The sequence below is a fragment of the Phascolarctos cinereus genome, unplaced genomic scaffold, assembly GCF_003287225.1.
Source record: "Phascolarctos cinereus isolate Bilbo 61053 unplaced genomic scaffold, phaCin_HiC Scaffold_4;HRSCAF=312, whole genome shotgun sequence".
NCBI lineage: Eukaryota > Metazoa > Chordata > Mammalia > Diprotodontia > Phascolarctidae > Phascolarctos > Phascolarctos cinereus.
This window is the reverse complement of record NW_027555847.1, coordinates 457,160,614-457,180,881: the sequence shown is the minus strand read 5'-3', so window position 1 is coordinate 457,180,881 and position 20,268 is coordinate 457,160,614. Positions and strand designations below refer to the sequence as shown.

Genomic DNA, 20,268 nt, shown 5'->3' with positions numbered 1-20,268 from the left:
CTGAAACAAACAGAAATTAGGTGACTTGCCTAGAGTCACACAGCTTAGGAAATATCTGAAACTGGATTTGAACTCCAGCCTACCTGACTCTAGGCCCAGAGTTTTCTCCATTTGCCTATTTGCCTACCAAATAATAATGCCATTTAATAGAACCACCGCACCCTTCTTTCACACATCCTTCTCTTATTTCTGCCCTCAATGCACTGAAATAATTTAATAATTACTATAACCTAAAATGTAAAGGTTGGGCATTTTATATATGGAACATGCAAACTATTTGTACTTCCAATTTTAACAATACTCATATTCTCTTAAGACAAGTGGCAACTGGATAAGCTTCTACATAAGTAAGTATGAATGATACTGTAGTTTGAGGTGCATTCATTTAAGAATCTGACAACTCTTAAGAGCTCTACAAGTCTTAGCATAAACTCTTAGATCTGACTTGGCCTCAAAACAATAATTGTTTGAAACTACTAATTTATATTATTATCCAGACTATATTATTTTGTTAAAGTATATGGGAGACATCTTTATCTAAACTTTCTAATACAGACCAATTGACTTGTATCTTAATGATTTAAATTTTTCTTAACTCGAATGATAATAAAAGAATAATTTGCCTTATTAGCAGTTTTGCCTGGAAGGTTGTTTATATGCACATTAACATAGGGTAAGTTTGTTCATTGCCTTCTATGGTGTTTAGGTTGCAACAACTAGAAAGAATATTAGTGATTTCACTGTTGGCATTGAGAATGAGTAATCTGAATTCTTTCTAACTCAATCATGACAATGTAACCCTGGACTAGGGACAGGGATATACATTTCTCTACTTCTGAAATTGTATGTGTTTCACTAGTTGACAAAGGCTTGCCTTTTTTTTTTTTAAATAACGAGGTAATTCCTACTTGGAGCTGCAGTCCAGCAATAAATTATGCTAGTTTACAGACTAATCTGAGAACTAAGTTCAAGTGATATTTGGGACGCCCTCCTTCCCTCTACTAAACTGTGCTGGAGTTCATTTCTTCTCCCTGCTGCCTACAATAAGGCACAATGTACTCAACAAGGCATAATTGTCCTAAGCTCCTTCCCCCATTACTGGGTTCTGTTTCCCACTTCGAAGAATCAACCAGGTTGGAAGTAAAATACTGTGAAGCCTGATCAGTTTGGGGAAGGCTACAAGTCTCCACAGCAATACGCTGGGCCTAGGAGCCGCCAAGCCCCAGGGCTTTTAAGTGCGCTCGCTCAATCTCTCTCCAGGAGGAGTGCTTGGAAGAGGGTTTTGGGACAGATCGGGAACGTAATGTGACAATCTCAAGTGACAGTCCCCTTCCATATCTGCTCTCTGGGGCCAGAGCTCTGAGCGGGGGTGGAGGCTGGCCCTCCCGCCTTCCCCTTGGCAGTGAGGACCTGACGTTATGTCAGGTACATTCAAGCCACGTAACCCCAAGGAGTGGACACACCGCCTCCTCCGGGACCGAGGGAAGGAAAGAAAGGTATACAGACCATGACCCCTAGTGCACCAGTCCCAAACAAAAGCAACTTTTTCCTTCCTTTTTTCTTGGAGGACGAGGTGGGGGTAGTAGGGGATTGTTGAGCAAGGAGCTCCAGGTGTTTTGGACAGCTTTCCTGACGTGTGTGTGTGTGTGCGCGCGCGCGGAGCTCTCCCCACTTCCAGCCGCCTTAGTTGGCGCCGAGACTAGGAAGGGAAGTGCCAGTTGGGCTTACACCATAGCACCTTTTGGGGGCACACACGTACATATGGACACAGAAACATACACAGTTCGCGCTTGCCCGCGCGCAACTCACCTCCGTCGCCGTAGGTCTCCACGCCGTACCCGTCCTGCAGCCCGTTACTCCAAGTGCCCTCGTAGCGGGCGGGGGTGCAAAGGCTCTGCCGGACCCCATACCGCCCCTTGAAGCCGTGCGACCACTCCCCCCGGTACATCCATTTGCCTTTCGTCTCCACGCCCAGCCCGTGGCGCTTGCCCTGTGCCCAATAGCCCTGGTACGTGTTGCCGCTGGGCCAGGTGTAGCCACCTACCACCTCGAAGCCGTGCGACCAGGAGCCCGAGTACTCGCCCTGCCCCTTGGGCCCCGTGCAGATTCCGTGCCCGTGCGCTTTGCCCTCTTCCCAGCCGCCGCAGTAGGTGCCGCCATCGTCGAAGTCGAACCTTCCGCCCGTCATTCAGGGGGCTGCCCGGGCGCGCTCCGCGCTGGGGCACGAGGAGCTGCAGGGCGTACGCAGAGGCCGGGCGAGCGGGCGCGGGCGGGTGGGCGAGCCGACAACACCGCCCCGGGCAGCTCGCGCCTCTTCAGTCCCCAGCCCGACGCTGCCCTCGTCCTCCCTGGTCTTCCCTCCTTTCCCCGCCGCCGCCACCTCCTCCTCCAACTGCCTCCGGCACCGCGGGCGTAGCCACCGCCACCGTCTCCGCCACCTCTTCTTCTTCTTCTTCTTCTTCTTCTTCCTCCTCCTCCTCCTCCTCTTCCCAAGCCACCTCCTCAGCCAGCACTCAGCCCAAGAGGACAGCCAAGCCCCAAGCACGGACCTTCAGCTGCTCTCCGCCCACGTGAGCCAGGGCGCCGCCCCTTGTCCCCTCCCCGAGTTTCCCAGGCCTGGCCCTTCTGCGCCCCCACCCCTCAGTCCTCTTCTTCTTCCAACCCCAACCCCTCCCGTGGCTGTCGCCTCCCTGGCGGGAGTGGTCGAACTGGTTCTTGCTTGCAAGCGTTTGCGTTCACCTCTCCTGTAGCCTCAGTGGGAATGAGAGTGTGTCTAGCGTAGTCACGAGTGAGAATCGGTGTTTGTGCTTGTAGGTGTGCACGTGTGTCTCTATGTGTAGGGGCGGGAGGTGGAGGAAGCTCCTGTGTGTACGGGTTTGGGCGTTTTGGCCAGGTTAATCTCTCGAAGAACGTTGATTAAAAACCTACTGTGTGAAGGGTGCTATGTAAGGCAGTGGTCTCTGAATGAAACTCTTCTGTGTAAGCCTTTAGTTACGTCGTTTTGGTTTTAGTTCGTTTAGGACTGCAGTTGTTTCAGTTTGCCATCAGTTGCATATACGGCAATAAATTCATTATTTTGTTTGTTCAACAAATATTTATGAAGCGCAACCAGGTAACCAGGACTGCTAGGTGGCGCAGTGGTTAGAGCGGCGGGCCTGGAGTTTTGAAGACTTCTCTTAATGAATTCAAATCTGGCCTCAGACACTTAATAGCTGTGCGATCCTAGGCAACTCACTTAACCCTGTTTGACTCCATTTCCTCATCCGTAAAATGAAGTGGAGAAGGAAATGGCCAACCACTTCGGTATCTTTGCCAAGAAAACCTCAAATGGGGTCACAAAGGGTCGGACATGACTGAAAAACAACAACCACCAGGTAACCTGGGAAAGATTCAAAGTTGAAATGTCAGATTACTTGCCCCCAAGGAATTTGCAGTCTAGCATATGTAACTGCCATTAGAATAGTAATATATAACTATGCCAGGATTTCAGAGGTCGTCAAATCAAACCCTTGACTGAAATCTCCTTTAGAACTCCCCCTCTCATCCACACCTTCCACCTGGGGCTGTCCAGCTTGTACCTGATAACTCTTAGGATCTTAGAAAATTATAGATCTAGAACTGATCCAATTAGCCCTCACACACACCCCTCATTAATACCCTCTGCCCCTCTGTTTGAAGGGTGGAGCAATGAACTGCAAATCCTCTGCTTTAAGGAGAGTTCCCATGCCAGCAATCTCTTCATTTTTCACCCAGATTCTGCATTCTTTTGGACTTCTTTGTTGTTCTGTCTTTCAGTCCTGTCCATCTCTTGGTGACCCCATGGACCATAGTGCACCAGGCCCTTTTATTTTCCATTATTTCCTGAAGTTTGTTCAAATTCATGTTCAGTGTTTCCATGGTACTATTTATCCATCTCATCCTCTGCCACCCCATTTTCCTTTTGCCCTGAATCTTTCCCAACTTCAGAGCCTTTTCCAATAGGTTTTTGTCTTTGTATTTAAGCTTCAGCTTCCGTATTTGACCTTCTAGTAAATAGCCTAAATTAATTTCTTTAAGTATTGAATGATTGATATTGACTCCTTGCTGTCCAAAGGACTCTCAAAAGTCATCCCCAGTGCCACAATTTGAAAGCATAAATTCTGTGACACTCAGCTTTCCTTTATAATCCAATTCTCACAGCCATACATTACTATTGGAAAAACCATAGCTTTGACTATATGGACCTTTGTTGGGCAAGGTGAAGTCTCTGCTTTTTACTATGCTGTCCAGATTTGCCATAGCTTTCCTTCCAAGGAGCATACTCTTTTAATTTCATGGCTGCGTCACTGTCTGCAGTGATTTTTGAGCCCAAGAATACGAAATCTGACACTACTTCCATTTCGTCTCCCTCTATTTGCTAGGAGGGGACCATCTCCAGTTCTCCTGATCTATATCTTGCCACTGGACCCAGATGGCTCTGGAGGAGAGAGTGAAGCTAGTGACTTGGCACAGCCATCCTTTAATTCCAATTCACTTGTAAGTCATGGTATCACCTTCCTGATGTTATGGTCCTTTTAGGGAACTCAGGGCAAAGCCCAGCAAGACCATTTGCCAGGAAGTAAGGGACCACTTGCTAAGATCTTAGTTTTTTTACTTTAAGCTTCAAGCTCCTCTATTACCCTCATCAAGAGGTGTCTTAATTCCTCTTCACTTTCATTGGACTTCTTTGCTCTTTCCCATTATGCCCCCAGGAACCTCAGCATTGGGAAAATCTCATCATGCTGATAGATCTAATCAGCCTTGGTACTTATACTTCAAAAGTTGCTCCTTCCCTTGTGATTTGAGGGTGGAGCCATGAACTCCAGATCCTCCACTTGAGGTGGGGGACCAGGCCAGCCATTTCTTTTCATCTCCCATTCATCTCTGTGCACTTCTGGACTTCTTTGGAGTTCTCCATTATCCCCATATCCCCTTTACCTTTCTCCGTACCATTCCCCTTTTAGCTTCCTTTTGTGTGTGTGGTCTTCCCATTAGAATGTAAGCTCCTTGAGGGAAACTATCTTTTTCTTAATTGTATCCCCAGTGCTTGTCACAAGTACAGTGTTTGACACATTTTAATTGTGTTCAACTCCTCATGACCCCATTTTTGGTTTTCTTGGTAAAGATACTGGAGTGATTTGTTATTTCCTTCTCCAACTCATTTTACAGATGAGGAAACTGAGGCAAACAGGGTAAAGTGACTTGCCTAGGAGCACACTGCTAGTAGGTATCTGAAGCCAGATTTGAACTCAGGGAGATGAGTCTTCTTGACTCCAGGCATCACCCAGCTGCCCTATGTGAGTGTCACATAGGTATTTAATATATGTTTAATGAATGACTGACATGAGGAAAGAGAGGCTCAGGAAAATCAAATAACTTGTCCAAAGTCACAAAGGCAATAAACATTGGAGATGGAATATTTGAACCCAGATCTTTGAACTCCGGAATCAGTTCCCTTTCTACTTCATCAACTTGAGGAAGTCCATTCCAGATCAGCTGTTAGAAAGTTTTTTACATAAATCTGCCTCTACAACCCCACATGCTGCTCCTAGTTCTATCCTTTATACTTACTTATTTCAAAATATATATGGCTGAATGTATTTATTGGTGCATTAGATAAAAATGATTAAACACAGAAAAATTCTGTGGACTTAACTTTTTAGTAATTAGTAATAACAGTACTTTTTGAGTATAGACTTTTTATTCCTTTTCAAAGGCTGTTAACATCCGTTAAACTGTGTACAACCTTACAAACCTTTTTTTTATTGAATGTAAGTACCAAAAAAACTGCCAGTGCCAAATAACTAAATTCTATAACTCTAGAATTTTTATTTGTTACTTTTCCACATTCATTCAAAGTAGAAGAAATAAAATAGAAGCTTCCAAAGTGGAAGAAAATGCTGATGTTGACTTAATAAAGAAGAATCATAATCGACAAAACTTGTCTTTAGTATATGGGTTCTATTTACAAGTAGCCTATTGCTTTATTGAATTGACTTTGGACAAATCACTTAATTACTTTAAACTTTTATTTCCCTATCTCTAAAATGGAGAAAATTATACTTACTTCCTAATAGTAGCTAGCTAACAATTATGTAGCACTGATTTGAAAAGTATTACAAAGAATCAACATGGGTCTATCAAGAACAGGTCATCCTGTACTAAATTTAAAGTTTAAACTTCATTTCCATTTTTGACAGGTTAAAGAAACTACTAGGATAAAGAGGGATTTATTGTGGATGGTAAGATCTACCTTATTTGAGGATGATATTGTAATGAATGCATCAAGCCCCAGAACATTTCAGAGTCTTCTGGAAAAGAGCTTGCATTACTCAAAGGAATTTGATCCAAAGAAAGCATTAAATGCATGAAGACTGTCTGTTGCCCAAATTTCTACATATGTTTGAAGGAAATCCGTAGAGAGCTTGAACTTTAGAATGCAAGACATAAGGTACAGAAGAACAATGAGTTGGGGACAGAGTTGGACAGCATGAGGAAAATTGGATGTGTTGCCTTTGAGAAATTGTGAAGCTCCTTTATGGATCTCAAGTTTCCCTGAAAACGAAAGTCCAACTTTTTAATATAAATATTCTACTATTGCTATTATATGGCAATGAGCTATGGATTACAACTGCCTGCAAAGAAATAAAAGTAAATTATTACTTTGAACTTGATGGAGAAGCACGTGGTAGATGTGAACAGTGTGCAACATATACCCAAAGAGGAACATTAAATAAGAACAGGAATAAAAGATATCATCAAAGAATTATATGCTAGAAGGAGAAGGTAAGTTGCTCTCACAGCAAAAATGATGATAGAGAACCAGACAGCTTCATGGGTATCCTCAAAATGTTAGGAGAAAGGAAAACCTCCAGCACACTGAGTGGATTCACTGTGGCAAACTTATGGGAGCATAAGGATGAGTAGGATAGGATAGAAGGGCTATACTTGATCTCCTGCCTCGTCTCCTGTTTTTGAAGAAAGAGGAGAAATGTCATTTCTTCAGCTTTCCCCCCCGACAACGAGTCCCCTCATCTGAGCTGCCCAAGGCCTTGAGAGATTCCACTCTCAGGCCAGACACCCTAGGGACATTGCTCACCTGTCTGAACTTATTCCTCAATGATTAACAAACTCCTACCAAGTTTTACCCTCCCCATCACAGTGATTTTGGACTCCTATGGGTCATCATCCAAATCCCATTTTCTGTCCTCGGCTGCCTGATTCCTTATTCCTATTCCCCTCAACACAACACTTCTACCTTCCAAGTTTCACTCAAAGTCCACCATCCTTTCCATTGTTCTCTCTGAAAATAACTCTTCTATAGGCAATACTTTCATCTTAATCTACTTTCATCTTAAATCGTTTTCTTTGCCACTCCTATTTTTCTGGCTCTCATTGAAACTTGGCTGCCTCCTAATGACACAGTCTTCCTGGACACACTTTCTCTACTGGATACACTTTCACTCAAACCCCAGCACTCACTAGTTGAGGTGAGAGAGTTGGAATACCTTGCAGTTCCTCCTTGCCACTTCTAGGTTCTCCCTCTACTAGCAGCATAACCTCTCCTTTGTGGTTCATTCCATTCATTTCTACTACCCAATCAAAATTCCCATAGTTGTTTTTCTGCTGACCTCTAGGATTATCTCCTCTCCCTTCTTTCCTTAATGAATTCAGTGCCTAGCTAATAGTCTTTCTCTTCTCTCCAACTCTTGCTCTCGTACCAGTGGACTTCAGCATACGTATTAATACACAGATACCTTAGTTCCCCAGTTCTTTCACTTACTCATTTCAGATGACCTATTTCTCTACCTCACTTCAGCTGTATGGAAAGATCTTGGCATCATCCACAAATGTACCCCTTCCATGTTGATGAACTCTGCATAATCTATTGTCTGATCATAATCTATTGTCATTACCCCTCCTTTTCTGCCTTGCAACTACAAACCCTGTTCTTCATCCTCACAGGGACTTCCAATCTCTTGATCCTTCAGTTCTTTCCCAGGCCATTACTCCTATACTAGTTATACTTTCTTTACTTCTCCATCTTGACCTCTTAGTGAACCAATTCAGCTTTCTTCTTCTCTCTTCTCTAGTCCCTTCTCTCTTTCTCTTGTCAAAGATCTTGTTTGGTCTACCAAGCGTCATCCTTGTATTCCCACAGTCTGCTGCCTTCGCTCCCACTAATGTGCTACTGAATGATCCTGGAGAAAATTATGAAACTATAATGACTGAGCCTACTACAGATTTATGTTCCTTTAATACTTCCATAATCACCTCACTCAGGCAGCTAGGTGGTGCAGTGGATAGAGTGCCAGCCCTCAAGAGGAATAAGTTCAAATACAGCCTCAGTCACTTATGAGCTGTGTGATCCTGGGAAAGTCACTTGACCCTATTTGCCTCAGTTTCCTTATCTGTAAAATGAGCTGGAGAAGGAAATGGCAAACAACTCTAGTATCTTTGCCAAGAAAACTCCAAATGGGATCGCAAAGAATTGGACACGACTGAACAACAAAAATTACTTCACTATCTCAGTTGCCACAGTGACATTTCCAAATCTTTTCATTCTTCTTCAAATCTCCCATAAGTACCCCTCCTACCTATACATATTTCACTGAAAAAATTGAGGCAATTCAGAGAATTCCCTCTTTCCCCCTCTTCCACATCTTTGTTCATCCAGATGCCTTCTGCAATTATCTCCTTTTTCTCTTTCTCATGTGAAGATGTTACTCTTCTGCTTGTTAGGGCTAACCCCTCTTTATACACAAGTGATCCCATTCTGTCTCATCTTTTTCTTCTTTTTAAGCAGATTTCCTTCCTCACTAATTTCTCCCAGTCTACTAGCTGCTTCCCTACAGCTTGCAAATATGTCCATGTCTCCCCTAAAACAACAAAATACCTCACTTTATCCATCCATCTTCACTAACTGTCATCCAATTTCTCCCTTCCTTTTTTGTTGCTAAACTCCTCCAATAATTCAATAACTATGTGTCAGGCACTATACTAAGAGCTGGGGATAGAAATAAGAAAAATAAAGACAATCCCTGCCCCCAAGGAACTTACACTCTAATGGGGAAAGACAACACACAAAAGGAAGTTTGGAAAGGGGAAGGGTTTCAGGGAGTACCCAAGTTGAAGCCAAACGGAGTTCCAGTTAATGGAGTGGGCTGAAAATCCAGTTTGTGCCCTCTATGAAGGAAAGCTGTGGGAAGAGTTAAGTTTTCCACCTCCCACCATTCAAGTCAAAGGGAGAGGAGGCTGAGGAAGTATCTGAGTACCCAGGATTGAGTTAGCAGCATGAATGGGATTAGAAGAGATGAGCTTATCCTGGAAGGAGCATCTTGTTACATGAAGTTGAAATCAAACTGACCTGAAGATGGAGAGTAGAGTGACAGTTATCTACAATACTACCTCAACAAATATTCTTTTCACTTTCTCCTTAACCCTCTACAGCCTGGCTTCCGACCTCATTATTCCACCAAAGCATCTCTCTCCAAAAATTACCAATGATCTTTGAGTTGCCAGATGTAGTGGCCTTTTTTCACTCTTCATCCTTCTTGATCTCTGTAGCCTTTGACAGATGTCAATTACTCTATTATCCTTGATACTTTCTTCTCTTTAGGTTTTGGGGACACTGCTCCAATCCTTTGCTAGATCTTTGTGTAGATCATGCATGCTAAACATGAATGTCCCCAGGACTCTATCCTGGGACTTCCCCCCTCCCTTTTATGGTATTTCACTGGATAATCTCAACAGCTTCTATGGATTCAATGATCATATCTATGTTGATGATTCTCAGATTTACTTATCCAGATTTAACTTCACATCTCCAGCTGCCTAGTAGATATTTCAAATTGTATGTCCATCAGAAATCTTTAACTTAATATATTCAAATTTGGATTAATTATCTTTCCCCCTAAGCCCTCTCTCCTTCCCAAATTTCCTATCATTGTCAAGGTCATTGCAATTCTCCCAGGCACTCAGGGTGGTACTCAAGATGTCATGTTTAGCTCTTTACTCTCTCTACCCCTCTCCTATATCCTCAGTTGTCAAGTCCTGTCATTTCTGCCTTTGTGATATTTCTCATGATCAGCGTGCTGGAGCTCACCCATACAGACTCAAGACAACTGATTGTTAAATTTTCAGTGTCAGCACTTCTTAGAAATCAGCAAATGCTTCAAATTAGGGCTTGATTTATTGTTTTGTTGATTTTCTAGGCTTAAGAAAATGGTTGAAAAACATTAATAAATTAAGAAGAAATTAAAACTGTATCCTGAATGCTTTTTTTTTTTCCTGGAGGGCTGTTAAACATTTACCAGCACATTCCTGTTCGTATACTTCTGAGCCCTTCTCTTCTCTGATACAGCAACCACCCTGGTGCAAACCCTTATCACCTCATATCTGGGCTATTATAGTAGCCTGTTGGTTGGTCTCTGTCCCTTAAGTCTTTCTCCACTCCAGTCTGTCCTACACTTAGTTATCAAATTAATCTTTCTATAGATCTGACAATGGCCCCCCTCCACCTCCAATCAATAAACCCCAGGGGCTTCTTATCACCTCTATAATCGAATATAAAATACTCTTTTATTCAAAGTACTGAAAAACTCCCCTCCCTCCTGTCTTTCCAATATTCTTACACCTTGCTTCCTTCCCTGCCCCACAATCTGGTAACACTGGCCTGTTTTGTTGTTCCTAGCACAAGACACTCCTTTTCTATAATTCTGCATTTTCACTGGCTATCCCCCATCTCTAGACTGCACATCTGCCTCCTAGCTTCCCTGGCTTTCTTAGTGTCCAAACTACAGTCTCCAATTTATCCTGAGAACGGCTTGTTTGTCTATAGCTGTTTTCATGTTATCTCTTCCTTTAGACTATAAGCTTCTTGAAAGCAGGGACTGTGGGCCTTTCTTTGTATCACTAGAATCTAGCACAGTACCTGGCACATAGTAGGTGCTTAATAAATGTTTGTTTGTTGGCTGATGGCAGGCATGGAGAGTTATGATGTACATAGCCAAAGTAAATTTCCCAACTGGTATGATTACAGGTTTATTAGAATATCCAAATACTATTAAAAAAACAGTTTCCAGACTGATGGGAGAGAGAAATTCTACATGTAAGTATATATAGTTATATCTATCTATCTATCTATCTATCTATCTATCTATCTATCTATCTATCTGTATGTATGTATATACACACAACATGTTTATATATATAAGTTTTATATATACACACACACACACACACACACACACACACACACACACATATACACACATACATACACATGCACACATATATCCTAGATCTAAGCAGAGCATTTGGCAAAGTCTCTCATGCTAGTCTTGTGGACAAGATGGAGAAATTTTTGTTAGTAGATTGTACAGTTAATTGAATTAAGAATTCAAAGAGTTATTAATGGTTCCATGTCAACTTAGAAAGTTTCTATTGGAGTATACTACGAAGTTGTGCTTGACTCTGTTAACATTTTTATGACTGAACCAGAATAAGGCATATATTGAATCTGAAAAGATCTCAACAGGCTAGAATGTTGGACCAAATATCGTAAGATGAAGTTTAATAGAAATAAATGCAAATTCCTGCACAATTAAAAAAATCCATTTGTGAATTGCTTCCATATTAAAGGTGGGATTCTGTTTTGACAAGAACATTTGATGGACAGATGGCCCAGAATGAGAATTCAATCTAGATTGCATTAAAAAAAAAAGCATAATGTCTAGGGCTATGTTACTGATAATTGTGCTGTATTTTGCCCTGGTCTGAATATATTTAGAATATTGTATTCAGTTTTGGGCTCTACATTTTAGAAAGGACATTGATAAACTGGAAGGGCATCCAAAAATGGTGAGGGGGTGGCAGGGTAGCTATCTCCAATTATGTGTTGCCATTAAGCCTGGAGGATTTATTTTCATTGGTTCTATGGCCCAACTGGAAACAATATTTAGAATTTCAGAGAGGTAGTTTTAGGCTTGATGTAAGGAGAAACTTACTTGTGTGGTTTCTTAAGTCTGCAATGTCCCCATTTAACCAATATCCCATTTCTACCAGTTGAAATTCTATTCATCCTTCAAGGTGCAGTTTAAATTCCTGCTCTTCCATGACACTTTCCTGTTTCCAATCCTCCCATGATAAAAGGGATGATTTACTTATTGTACCTCTCATATGTACTTGTATTTTCATTGTATTTATTTGTGAACTTTACCCTTGGTAGGTGCTGGATAAATATTTGTTGAATGAATGATGCAATGTAGAGCCAAAAATCCATTATTACTTTGAAGGTCTATAAACAGTTAATCTGTACTATGAGTAGGATATCAGGTGCAAAAAAGATGTTATTCTGGTCCTCACTATCAAAGAACAGCAGGATCCTAATTCTCTATGTGTAGTAATAAGCACTAGAATATCTGATATGAATCTCTGAGTTATGCAAGAAAAGTGTATAGGAAGAGGTTGATGTGTCATGTTGGGCTTAAGCAGGCAGACTTTCAAGGACACTGCTTTGCAGGGTATTCATGTTATTCCTTCAGCTCTGTGGCCTTTGGATGACTGGATGAACATTAATGCTGCCAAGTGTTCCCTCACCAGACATTTGATAATCAGATAAAAATATAAGGGCAGGTGTCAGCGAAGGCAGCAGGGAAGAAGTAGACTAAACCTACCAGAAAAGGAACTGGATATTGGCCCTGGTAAACTTCAGCTCAACTAGCTGGCTATTTCTGTTCGATTTGCTGAAATATTTAAAGAAAACCTTAATGTGCAAAGAAGCAAACAACCAAGGGGAGTTTGTAACTTTCATCAGAACACAACCTACAGGGGTTGAAAAAACAACTGTGGATTCACTAATTATGGTAGTGGTAGTAGTATTCCTGTGGATTAAATCAGTTAATGCATCCCTACTAAGGATCCTGAACAGAACTAGAGATTGGTTTAGGCCTGGGGAAAATGAAGCTTAATAATTTGAAGTGAAGCTATAATTCCATTTCTATTGGTGTGGGATGGACTAGAAACCAGATCTAGATCAGAAACATTCCTATCTATTTTGGTGTTCTGTTTGATCTGAGAAACAGTACAGCAAGGAGAATGCAGAAGCCAACTTTTCCCTCTTTTTTTGAAACTGGTTTCCTCCCTAAATAGAGCAGTTCTTGCCCCCTTTAATATTTTTTGGTACCTATTAGTCTTAGAACCATTCTGCCATTTATAGCTTAATATTTATTTGCAAGCAGAAGAGTTAGAAATACACTTTTTAAAAAAGCAATAGCAAAGCATTTATTTCCATTTACAGAACTGACGTCTTAAAGAATGCTTTGGTTTAATTTTTTTTCTTCTATTGTGCTGTGATCTGTATGACAGCCAAAAAGAAGTGCCTGTATTTGGACCTGATCTGTGTAGTTTCAATCTAGTTTTTTTAAAAAATGATCATATTTTCTTGGTATTTTTTGTTTTATATCACATCTCTTTCCAAATATATCCTTTCCTAAAATTTCCATTTAAAAATCATTTTGGCTTGTTTATTTTTAAACTTATCTTAATTATATCTTGAAAATCAGCAATGGGTTTAATATGATATAAAGCAGAGAGCAGGTTGCTGTCAGCTAACAGAATTATATTTTATTACATTACATGTTATTTAGCACATATGAAAACATTTGGTGAGGAAGTAGAGAATCTGAAAAATTTTGGGTTACTGTATTGACTCTTTTAGTCATTGTAATTACCTGCTTTATCCCTGATAATAATATTGATAGAAAGGCAATCAACAAGTATTTATTGAATACCTGGTATTTGTGAAATTTTTATAAAAAACCTGATTCCTGGCACTGCCATTAAAGGGCTCCATTGATTATTTGTTGAATTGGAAAAAGTCTTAGTGTGCCAGAATAACTGTTTCCCAACAATAGTCAGTCATTGTCTCTTTTTACCTTTAGCTATCGTAGTTGATTGTTTTAGTGATGAAAATGATTCCTTCTATGTATTAGCCACTTTCAATGCCCAGGATTCATACTTTCATTCAGAAAACATTTATAGATTTCTTATTAAGGTATCCTCTTCTCCTACTCTATCATCTTGTCCTATTCAAGAAGCTGCTGCTCTTATTATATCTAGCCAAATTCTTGAGAAAGCAAGTTGCCGAGGGTTGTTACTCAATTCACCTATTCCAGCATCCTATTCTCTTTCCCACAACCCCAAGCTGCTACTTTTCTTCTCACCAGATCCAGGTCAACTACTGGGGAGGAAAATTTGTAGAAGCCCATATTAGCTCAAACTATATGTAATGAGGGCTGCCCTCAGTATATAGCATATCATTGTGTAGCTTAAAGAAAGGAAAAATAGATATACATAGCCTCTCCTCCCTCCCTGACCCATCCCATTCTCCAAGCAAGAATTTAGTTCCTGCCAGGAGGGGAAGCAGGAAGTTGGGGCTGGAGGCCATTGCTTTGCTTTCCTCAGGGAGAAGGAGTAATGGGCTAGAGTCATATCTGTCTGTTCTCTTACATATCATTAGTATGGGGCATGTAATTTCCAGGGTCAAGATAATTCCTGGTCACTGTTAACCCTTTATCCAAGACTTGACCTCTTTCCCTCTAAATACCAGTTTCACAATGAGCACATATAGCTATTATCAAAGAAAATCCATTTATCCAATTCAATAGCAAAACAGAAATCAGAGAAAGTATACATCTGATAATATATACAACACAATGGAAAGAGCTCTCCCATTGGGAGCAAGGTAAACTCAGTGAGAGAGAGAGAGAGAGAGAGAGAGAGAGAGAGAGAGAGAGAGAGAGAGAGAGAGAGAGAGAGAGAGAGAGAGAGAGAGAGAGAGAGAGAGAGAGAGAGAGAGATCCCATTTAAAGGGAAGTTCCTCAAAGTCTAGTTCCTTAAAATCCCTAGCAAGCTGGGGATAAGGACATGATAGAGAATGCCAGCTCCTCTCATGTCTTCTTCCCTGAGTCTTTTCCTTCAGGAACCTGAATTGGGGTTGGTCTTGTCCATCTTTCCTCTTGATTACGGAAGCCTAAAGTACCTTAAAGTCTGAAGAGATACAGCAACTTGAAAGCTTGAAAAAGATTGAAGAGACAAAAGAGACTGGAGTTCTCTCTTTCTCCACAATTTTGCCCCACTCATGACACAGAAGTGGGACATTGATCATCACCATCAAGAAGAAAGTCCACACCAATGGGCTTTGGAACTTGGTTATGGATAATTTCATTAAGAACTTTGGGAAGTTGTCCTGCAAGTTCTTTCAATGTAATCATATTGGTTCAATTAGCAGTTCTACCCCCAATACGCTTCCTTTCCTGACCAGTTCTTCATCAACATTCAAACATCTGCTGTCTTTCACCTCTTTCACCTGAAATTTCCACCCTTCCCACACTCATATTCCTATCCAGCTCAAAGCCATCCCCAGGCTCTCTCCACCTCTCTATTGCTCAGGAGTCCTTACTACTGAGTCTTTTGGAAAACCTGTTAAATTGTTAACAAGTTTTCCTACATCATCTTCTTTAATGTGACCATGTGCCTTTCACTCCTTTCCTTAATTGGTTTCTCTCTGAAGAAATAGTTTGCTTCTAAAGTCTTTCTTTCAAAGCTGTTCTTCTCCTAATTGTTATTCCACCATCTGTTAACAATGCCTTCTCTTTTGAAGTCTGCATAGTCTTTTCACTGAGCTTGGAGTTCAAAGCACTTGTGTTTGAATCCCAATTCTGTCCTAATTAGTTTTGTAAAGTGGGTTGGACAAATCAGGATCTCAGGATTTAGAGTTGTAAGGGACTTTAGAGATAATCTAGTTCATCTATTGCTCAGTTTTACAGATGGGGAAACTGAGGCCCAGAGAGACTAAGTGACAAGGTTACAGAGGTAGTATTATTAATTAATTATTATTTGTTATTATTATCAATCTAGGTGTTTTAATATTAATAATTAATATTAATAATATTAATCAAAGTACTCCTAACTCTAAGGCAAGTGTACTTTCAGAAAGCGTATAGTAACACTACTCTGTCACTTTACCTGAATCTTAGTTTACTCATCTGTAAAATGGGGATAAAACAGGTTGTTAAACTTGTAAAACTTAAAGTGGTATATGAATATCAGTTATTCTTATTTCCATTATCCTTGTTTTATCTATTAATACTCCTCCCTTGCTGTGACACTGAACTCAACTGGTTCTCATCTTATCTCCTTAACTGTCACTTCTCTGTTTTCTTCACTGGCTCCTTTTCCTACTTCCTAATATTCATATTCCTTAGAATTTTGTACTTTAGCATTTAGGATTTTGTACATTTGTGCATTCCTTTTCCTCCTTCCTGCAGTCTCTTCTTTGACAATTTCATCTAATTTTGTGGCTTTAAGTATAATTATGAAGGTAATGAGATTGCCAGGCATGAACTATGGTTTAGAGGCAGACATTGGCAATTCCAGATAATTAGCTGATAGGATCAGTCTTCCTTGCTATTGACTTACAAAATCAGTGTTCACACTCTCTAGAGGTCTCTTGAGTGATTAACTCCTCATTCTTTTCCTTACACCTTCTTCCCAGTGCAACAAAAGAAGGGGATTTTTCTTTGCTTTCCCTTCCCCCAAGGGAAGCAATAATGGTGACATAGTAGCAGTCCCTATTTATAGGAGACATGTGCTTATACACAGGCTGAGAAGAGAGTTTAAGGACATTCCTAATGAATTCCAAACTCCTGTGTGTTGTGTGTGTGTGTGTGTGTGTGTGTGTGTGTGTGTGTGTGTGTGTATGTGTGCATGTTTATGTGTGTATGTGTTTGGAGGGGGGAAGGGAGGAACGGATTTTGAATTCACTAGGCACTGTGATCTTGGAGTATAGTCTCCTAGAAGAGAAGAGTGATTTCCTGACCAGTACTAGTCATAGGAGGGCAGCTAGGTGGTGCAGTGGATAAAATGCTGGGCCTGTAGTTAGACTCATGTTTGTGAGTTCAAATCTGGCCTCACACACTTACTTGAGTAATCCTGGGCATGTTACTTGTTTGCCTTAGTTTTCTCATCTGTAAAATGAGCTAGAGAAGGAAATGGCAAACCACTCCAGTATCTTTGCCACGAAATCCCCAAATGGGGTCATGAAAAGTTGAACGTGACTGAACCAGCTTTGGGAATTACCTTGAAGATAACTCCAAGTTCAAGAAGTGAGCCTTTCAGAGAGCGATTTCCTAGTGAAGTATACTACTCGGAGAAAGAAAAGGATGGTCCATATGGTTCTTATATAACATTCTATTTGGAGAGCAAAGGCAGTGGGTGAAAGAGACAGCATAGGTCTGATAAAAGGTTTGCTTATTCCGTAATCTCTAAAGCATATTTACCTTTTAGGAGACTCCATAGGAAGGTGCTATAAGTCTTATGGAGACTGTATAAGTACGCTCTGGGACAGAGGAACTTAGCAGAAGGACAGAGGGCTAATGTACCACCCCAAATTCAATTCCCTTTGGGTCTGAATAAAGGGGTCGGGGAAATTGAGGCTATTTGATTGTTTCATATTTATGTATTTGCTTAAAATTGCTGTTAGCATCTTATACATTTTCTCTGGAGTGAAATAAAAGACATATATATATACATATACATATATATATATATATATATATATACACATATACACACACACACACACACACACACACACACACACACACACTATATTGAACATTGAATGCCAATGTAGGATCTGGAGACTCTGTTATCCACCTTTGGGAAACCCTAGATCCAGGGGTGTTAAAGTGTGTAGTTTTTGTTTTTTAAATTTTCCTGCTTTTCTGAATTAATCTGGATTAATTAAAAGGAAGATAAGTGGATCCTATGGGGTCAAGCTCCTAGGATTGTACCTCATTCTTGTGAGCCAGGAATTCTTATAGTGGGTGGATTGGGGCTCAGAAACTAGGTTACAAATTACGTATAATTTCCTTTATTAGGTGGTAAGCTTGATGTAAGCTAGAACTGTATCTTTTTTTTTTTGGTATCTTCTATTGTGTCTAAGTAGCCATTTAATGAATATTTCTTGAATGAATGAAGAGGGGGAAGAAAAAAAAACAAGAAAAAGAGATTGTGAAGTGAGCTATATGGCAACAGTGAAGCAGTAAAAACAATGTTGTAAATTCAGAGCCAGAGTTAGTGTTCTCACTCCTTCCCTCCATAATAGTTGATTTTACCTTAAAGGTGAGATTAGTAAGAAGTATTACTTTCTCTAGTGAGAAGCAGCAGACTGGGAAACGAAAGGGTCAATCATTGTTTTCTCTTTCCTCGTTTTTTTCTTTTCTTAATTTTGGTCTTATAATAGTTGCTGTAAAGAAATCTCCATTCTAGTAAATGGGCTAATATTTTAATATTTACTGTGGGTTGGGCCATGATTGAGGAGTATGTGCTTCAGTGCCTAACCTTTTATTTTTGTTTTAATCTTTCTTCTTGAAATGTTATAAAAATGTTTTCATTTCATTTAGGCATTAGAATGAGATAATTATTGGTATCATTATATAAAGCTTCCCCTGGAAGGAGACCACTAGGTGATAAATTATTTTTGGTCACAACAATTCAGTGAAAACTGACTACTAAGGCCAGTATCAAATGAGGTATGGAGAGAGAGGGCAACGATTTTTTAATTAAGAGGGAAATAATTGTTGCCATAAAGTTGTTTCTCTTCTTTTGTTTTGTGTGAGTACAAGTAAATCCAGTTTGAATCAAGGAAAAAATAATGTTGACTATGAAAAACATACTTTTAAACCCACAAAGGATTTAGAATCCTATAATTCAGGGTGGTGAATTTTAAATATCACTTTAAAATAGAAATAGGATTGTCTTTCAAGAGTGGTTACCAGTTTTTGTATATGAAGGAAATATAATTGGGGCTGTTTAACACATTCCATTTTTATTATCTTGCTTTGTGTAAGTACAACTAAGTTCAGTTTTAATCAACTGAAAAATATAAAACAGAGAGAATATATCTTTTATAAGTAGATTTTAGTGAATTATTTGTAACTCATAGTTTGAGCTTGAGAAGTGTCACATTGCAAACTAGAACAGCTGTTGAAAATCCTATATTTCATGAGATCACAGCTTTTGAAAAGAAGGGTGTAATAGTCTTTAAATATAGAAAATTGTGATAGAGCATGGATTTGGTCTTTAATTTTACATTTTAAAAATTAGCTGTATGCTAGCATTGTCTTGTGTAGTTGCCTGCCTCTTCTTAGCTTATCATATATAATTATTAAGTGATCCTACCCTAGGGGCTAACAGTCTCATTTAGAAACAATTCAGACAAAAACACCAGCTGTGTTACTTTGGGTTTCCCCTTTATTATACTACATGCTTTCTTCTACTTGTTCTTATGGGAAAAGCTCCCGGTAGAGAGAGTGTATTCAGGTTTATAGGGCAACATAAACACATTTTCAGAAGAGTGCTGGAAATGGGTGGGGTAGGAGGAATGACTGACAGATTAAAGGGAAAGTTATGATGAGTTAGGGAGAAAACTAGAAGAAAACAATGGTGGACAGATGCAGGGCTTTTCTGAAAACCCAGAGACAAGGGATACCATAAACACTTTTCACAATCTGCCAAAAACATTTATGCACACTATTTCCAAGTTACTGTCACCCTCACCATAATACAGAATCACAGAATTGGAAGGGATCTCAGAGACTATCTAGTTCAACCCAAACCTAAACAAGAATCACCACTCTATCATCCCTAGCATTCCATTTAACACCTTCAGTGAGGGCAACCCCAACACTTTTAAAAGTGACCCATTCCATTTTTGAGTAGTGCTAGTTGTTAGGAAGTTATTTTCCTCAATATGGAAGCCAAAACTCCATCTGAAACTTTTACCCCTTGTACTTGTCCCCATAAACAAAACAAGTTAATTCTTCACGTGATATCCTTCAAATATTTGAATATAATAATTTAATTCAGTATTCAAATACAAAGAAATATACAAATAACATTCTATCTCCATCTCCATAACTTTGCAATGGCTGTCCCCCTTACCTGGAATGCTCTCCTTCCTCTTGGAGTTTCTGGCTTCCTAAGACTAAGCTCAAGTGTTTCAGCTCATCTTTCCTGGTTTCCTCAGATGCTGGTGCCTTCCCATCAAAGTTATCTTGTCTCTGTATATAATTATATGTGTACATGTTACCTTTCCCAATAGAATGTAAGCTTCTTGGAGGCAAGAAGCAAGGCCTGTTTCATTTTTTGTTTTTGTTTTTATATCCCTATTATTGTTTATTC

At 40.0% G+C, this 20,268-nt stretch overlaps 1 protein-coding gene across 3 annotated transcripts in view; it reads right to left on the bottom strand.

Annotated features, from left to right (window-relative positions):
• The window catches only part of JPH1 (junctophilin 1), a 102,673-nt gene extending 100,084 nt beyond the window's left edge, over positions 1–2,589 (bottom strand). For 2 of the 3 annotated variants that reach the window (XM_020971031.2, XM_020971033.2), the window contains exon 1: positions 1,810–2,589. In XM_020971031.2, coding sequence (XP_020826690.1) covers positions 1,810–2,188 — 379 coding nt within the window. In that variant the 5' untranslated portion in view covers positions 2,189–2,589. The remainder of the gene's footprint in view (positions 1–1,809) is intronic. The other variant, XM_020971034.2, reaches the window with a different exon arrangement.
• Between the last annotated feature and the right edge of the window lie 17,679 nt (positions 2,590–20,268).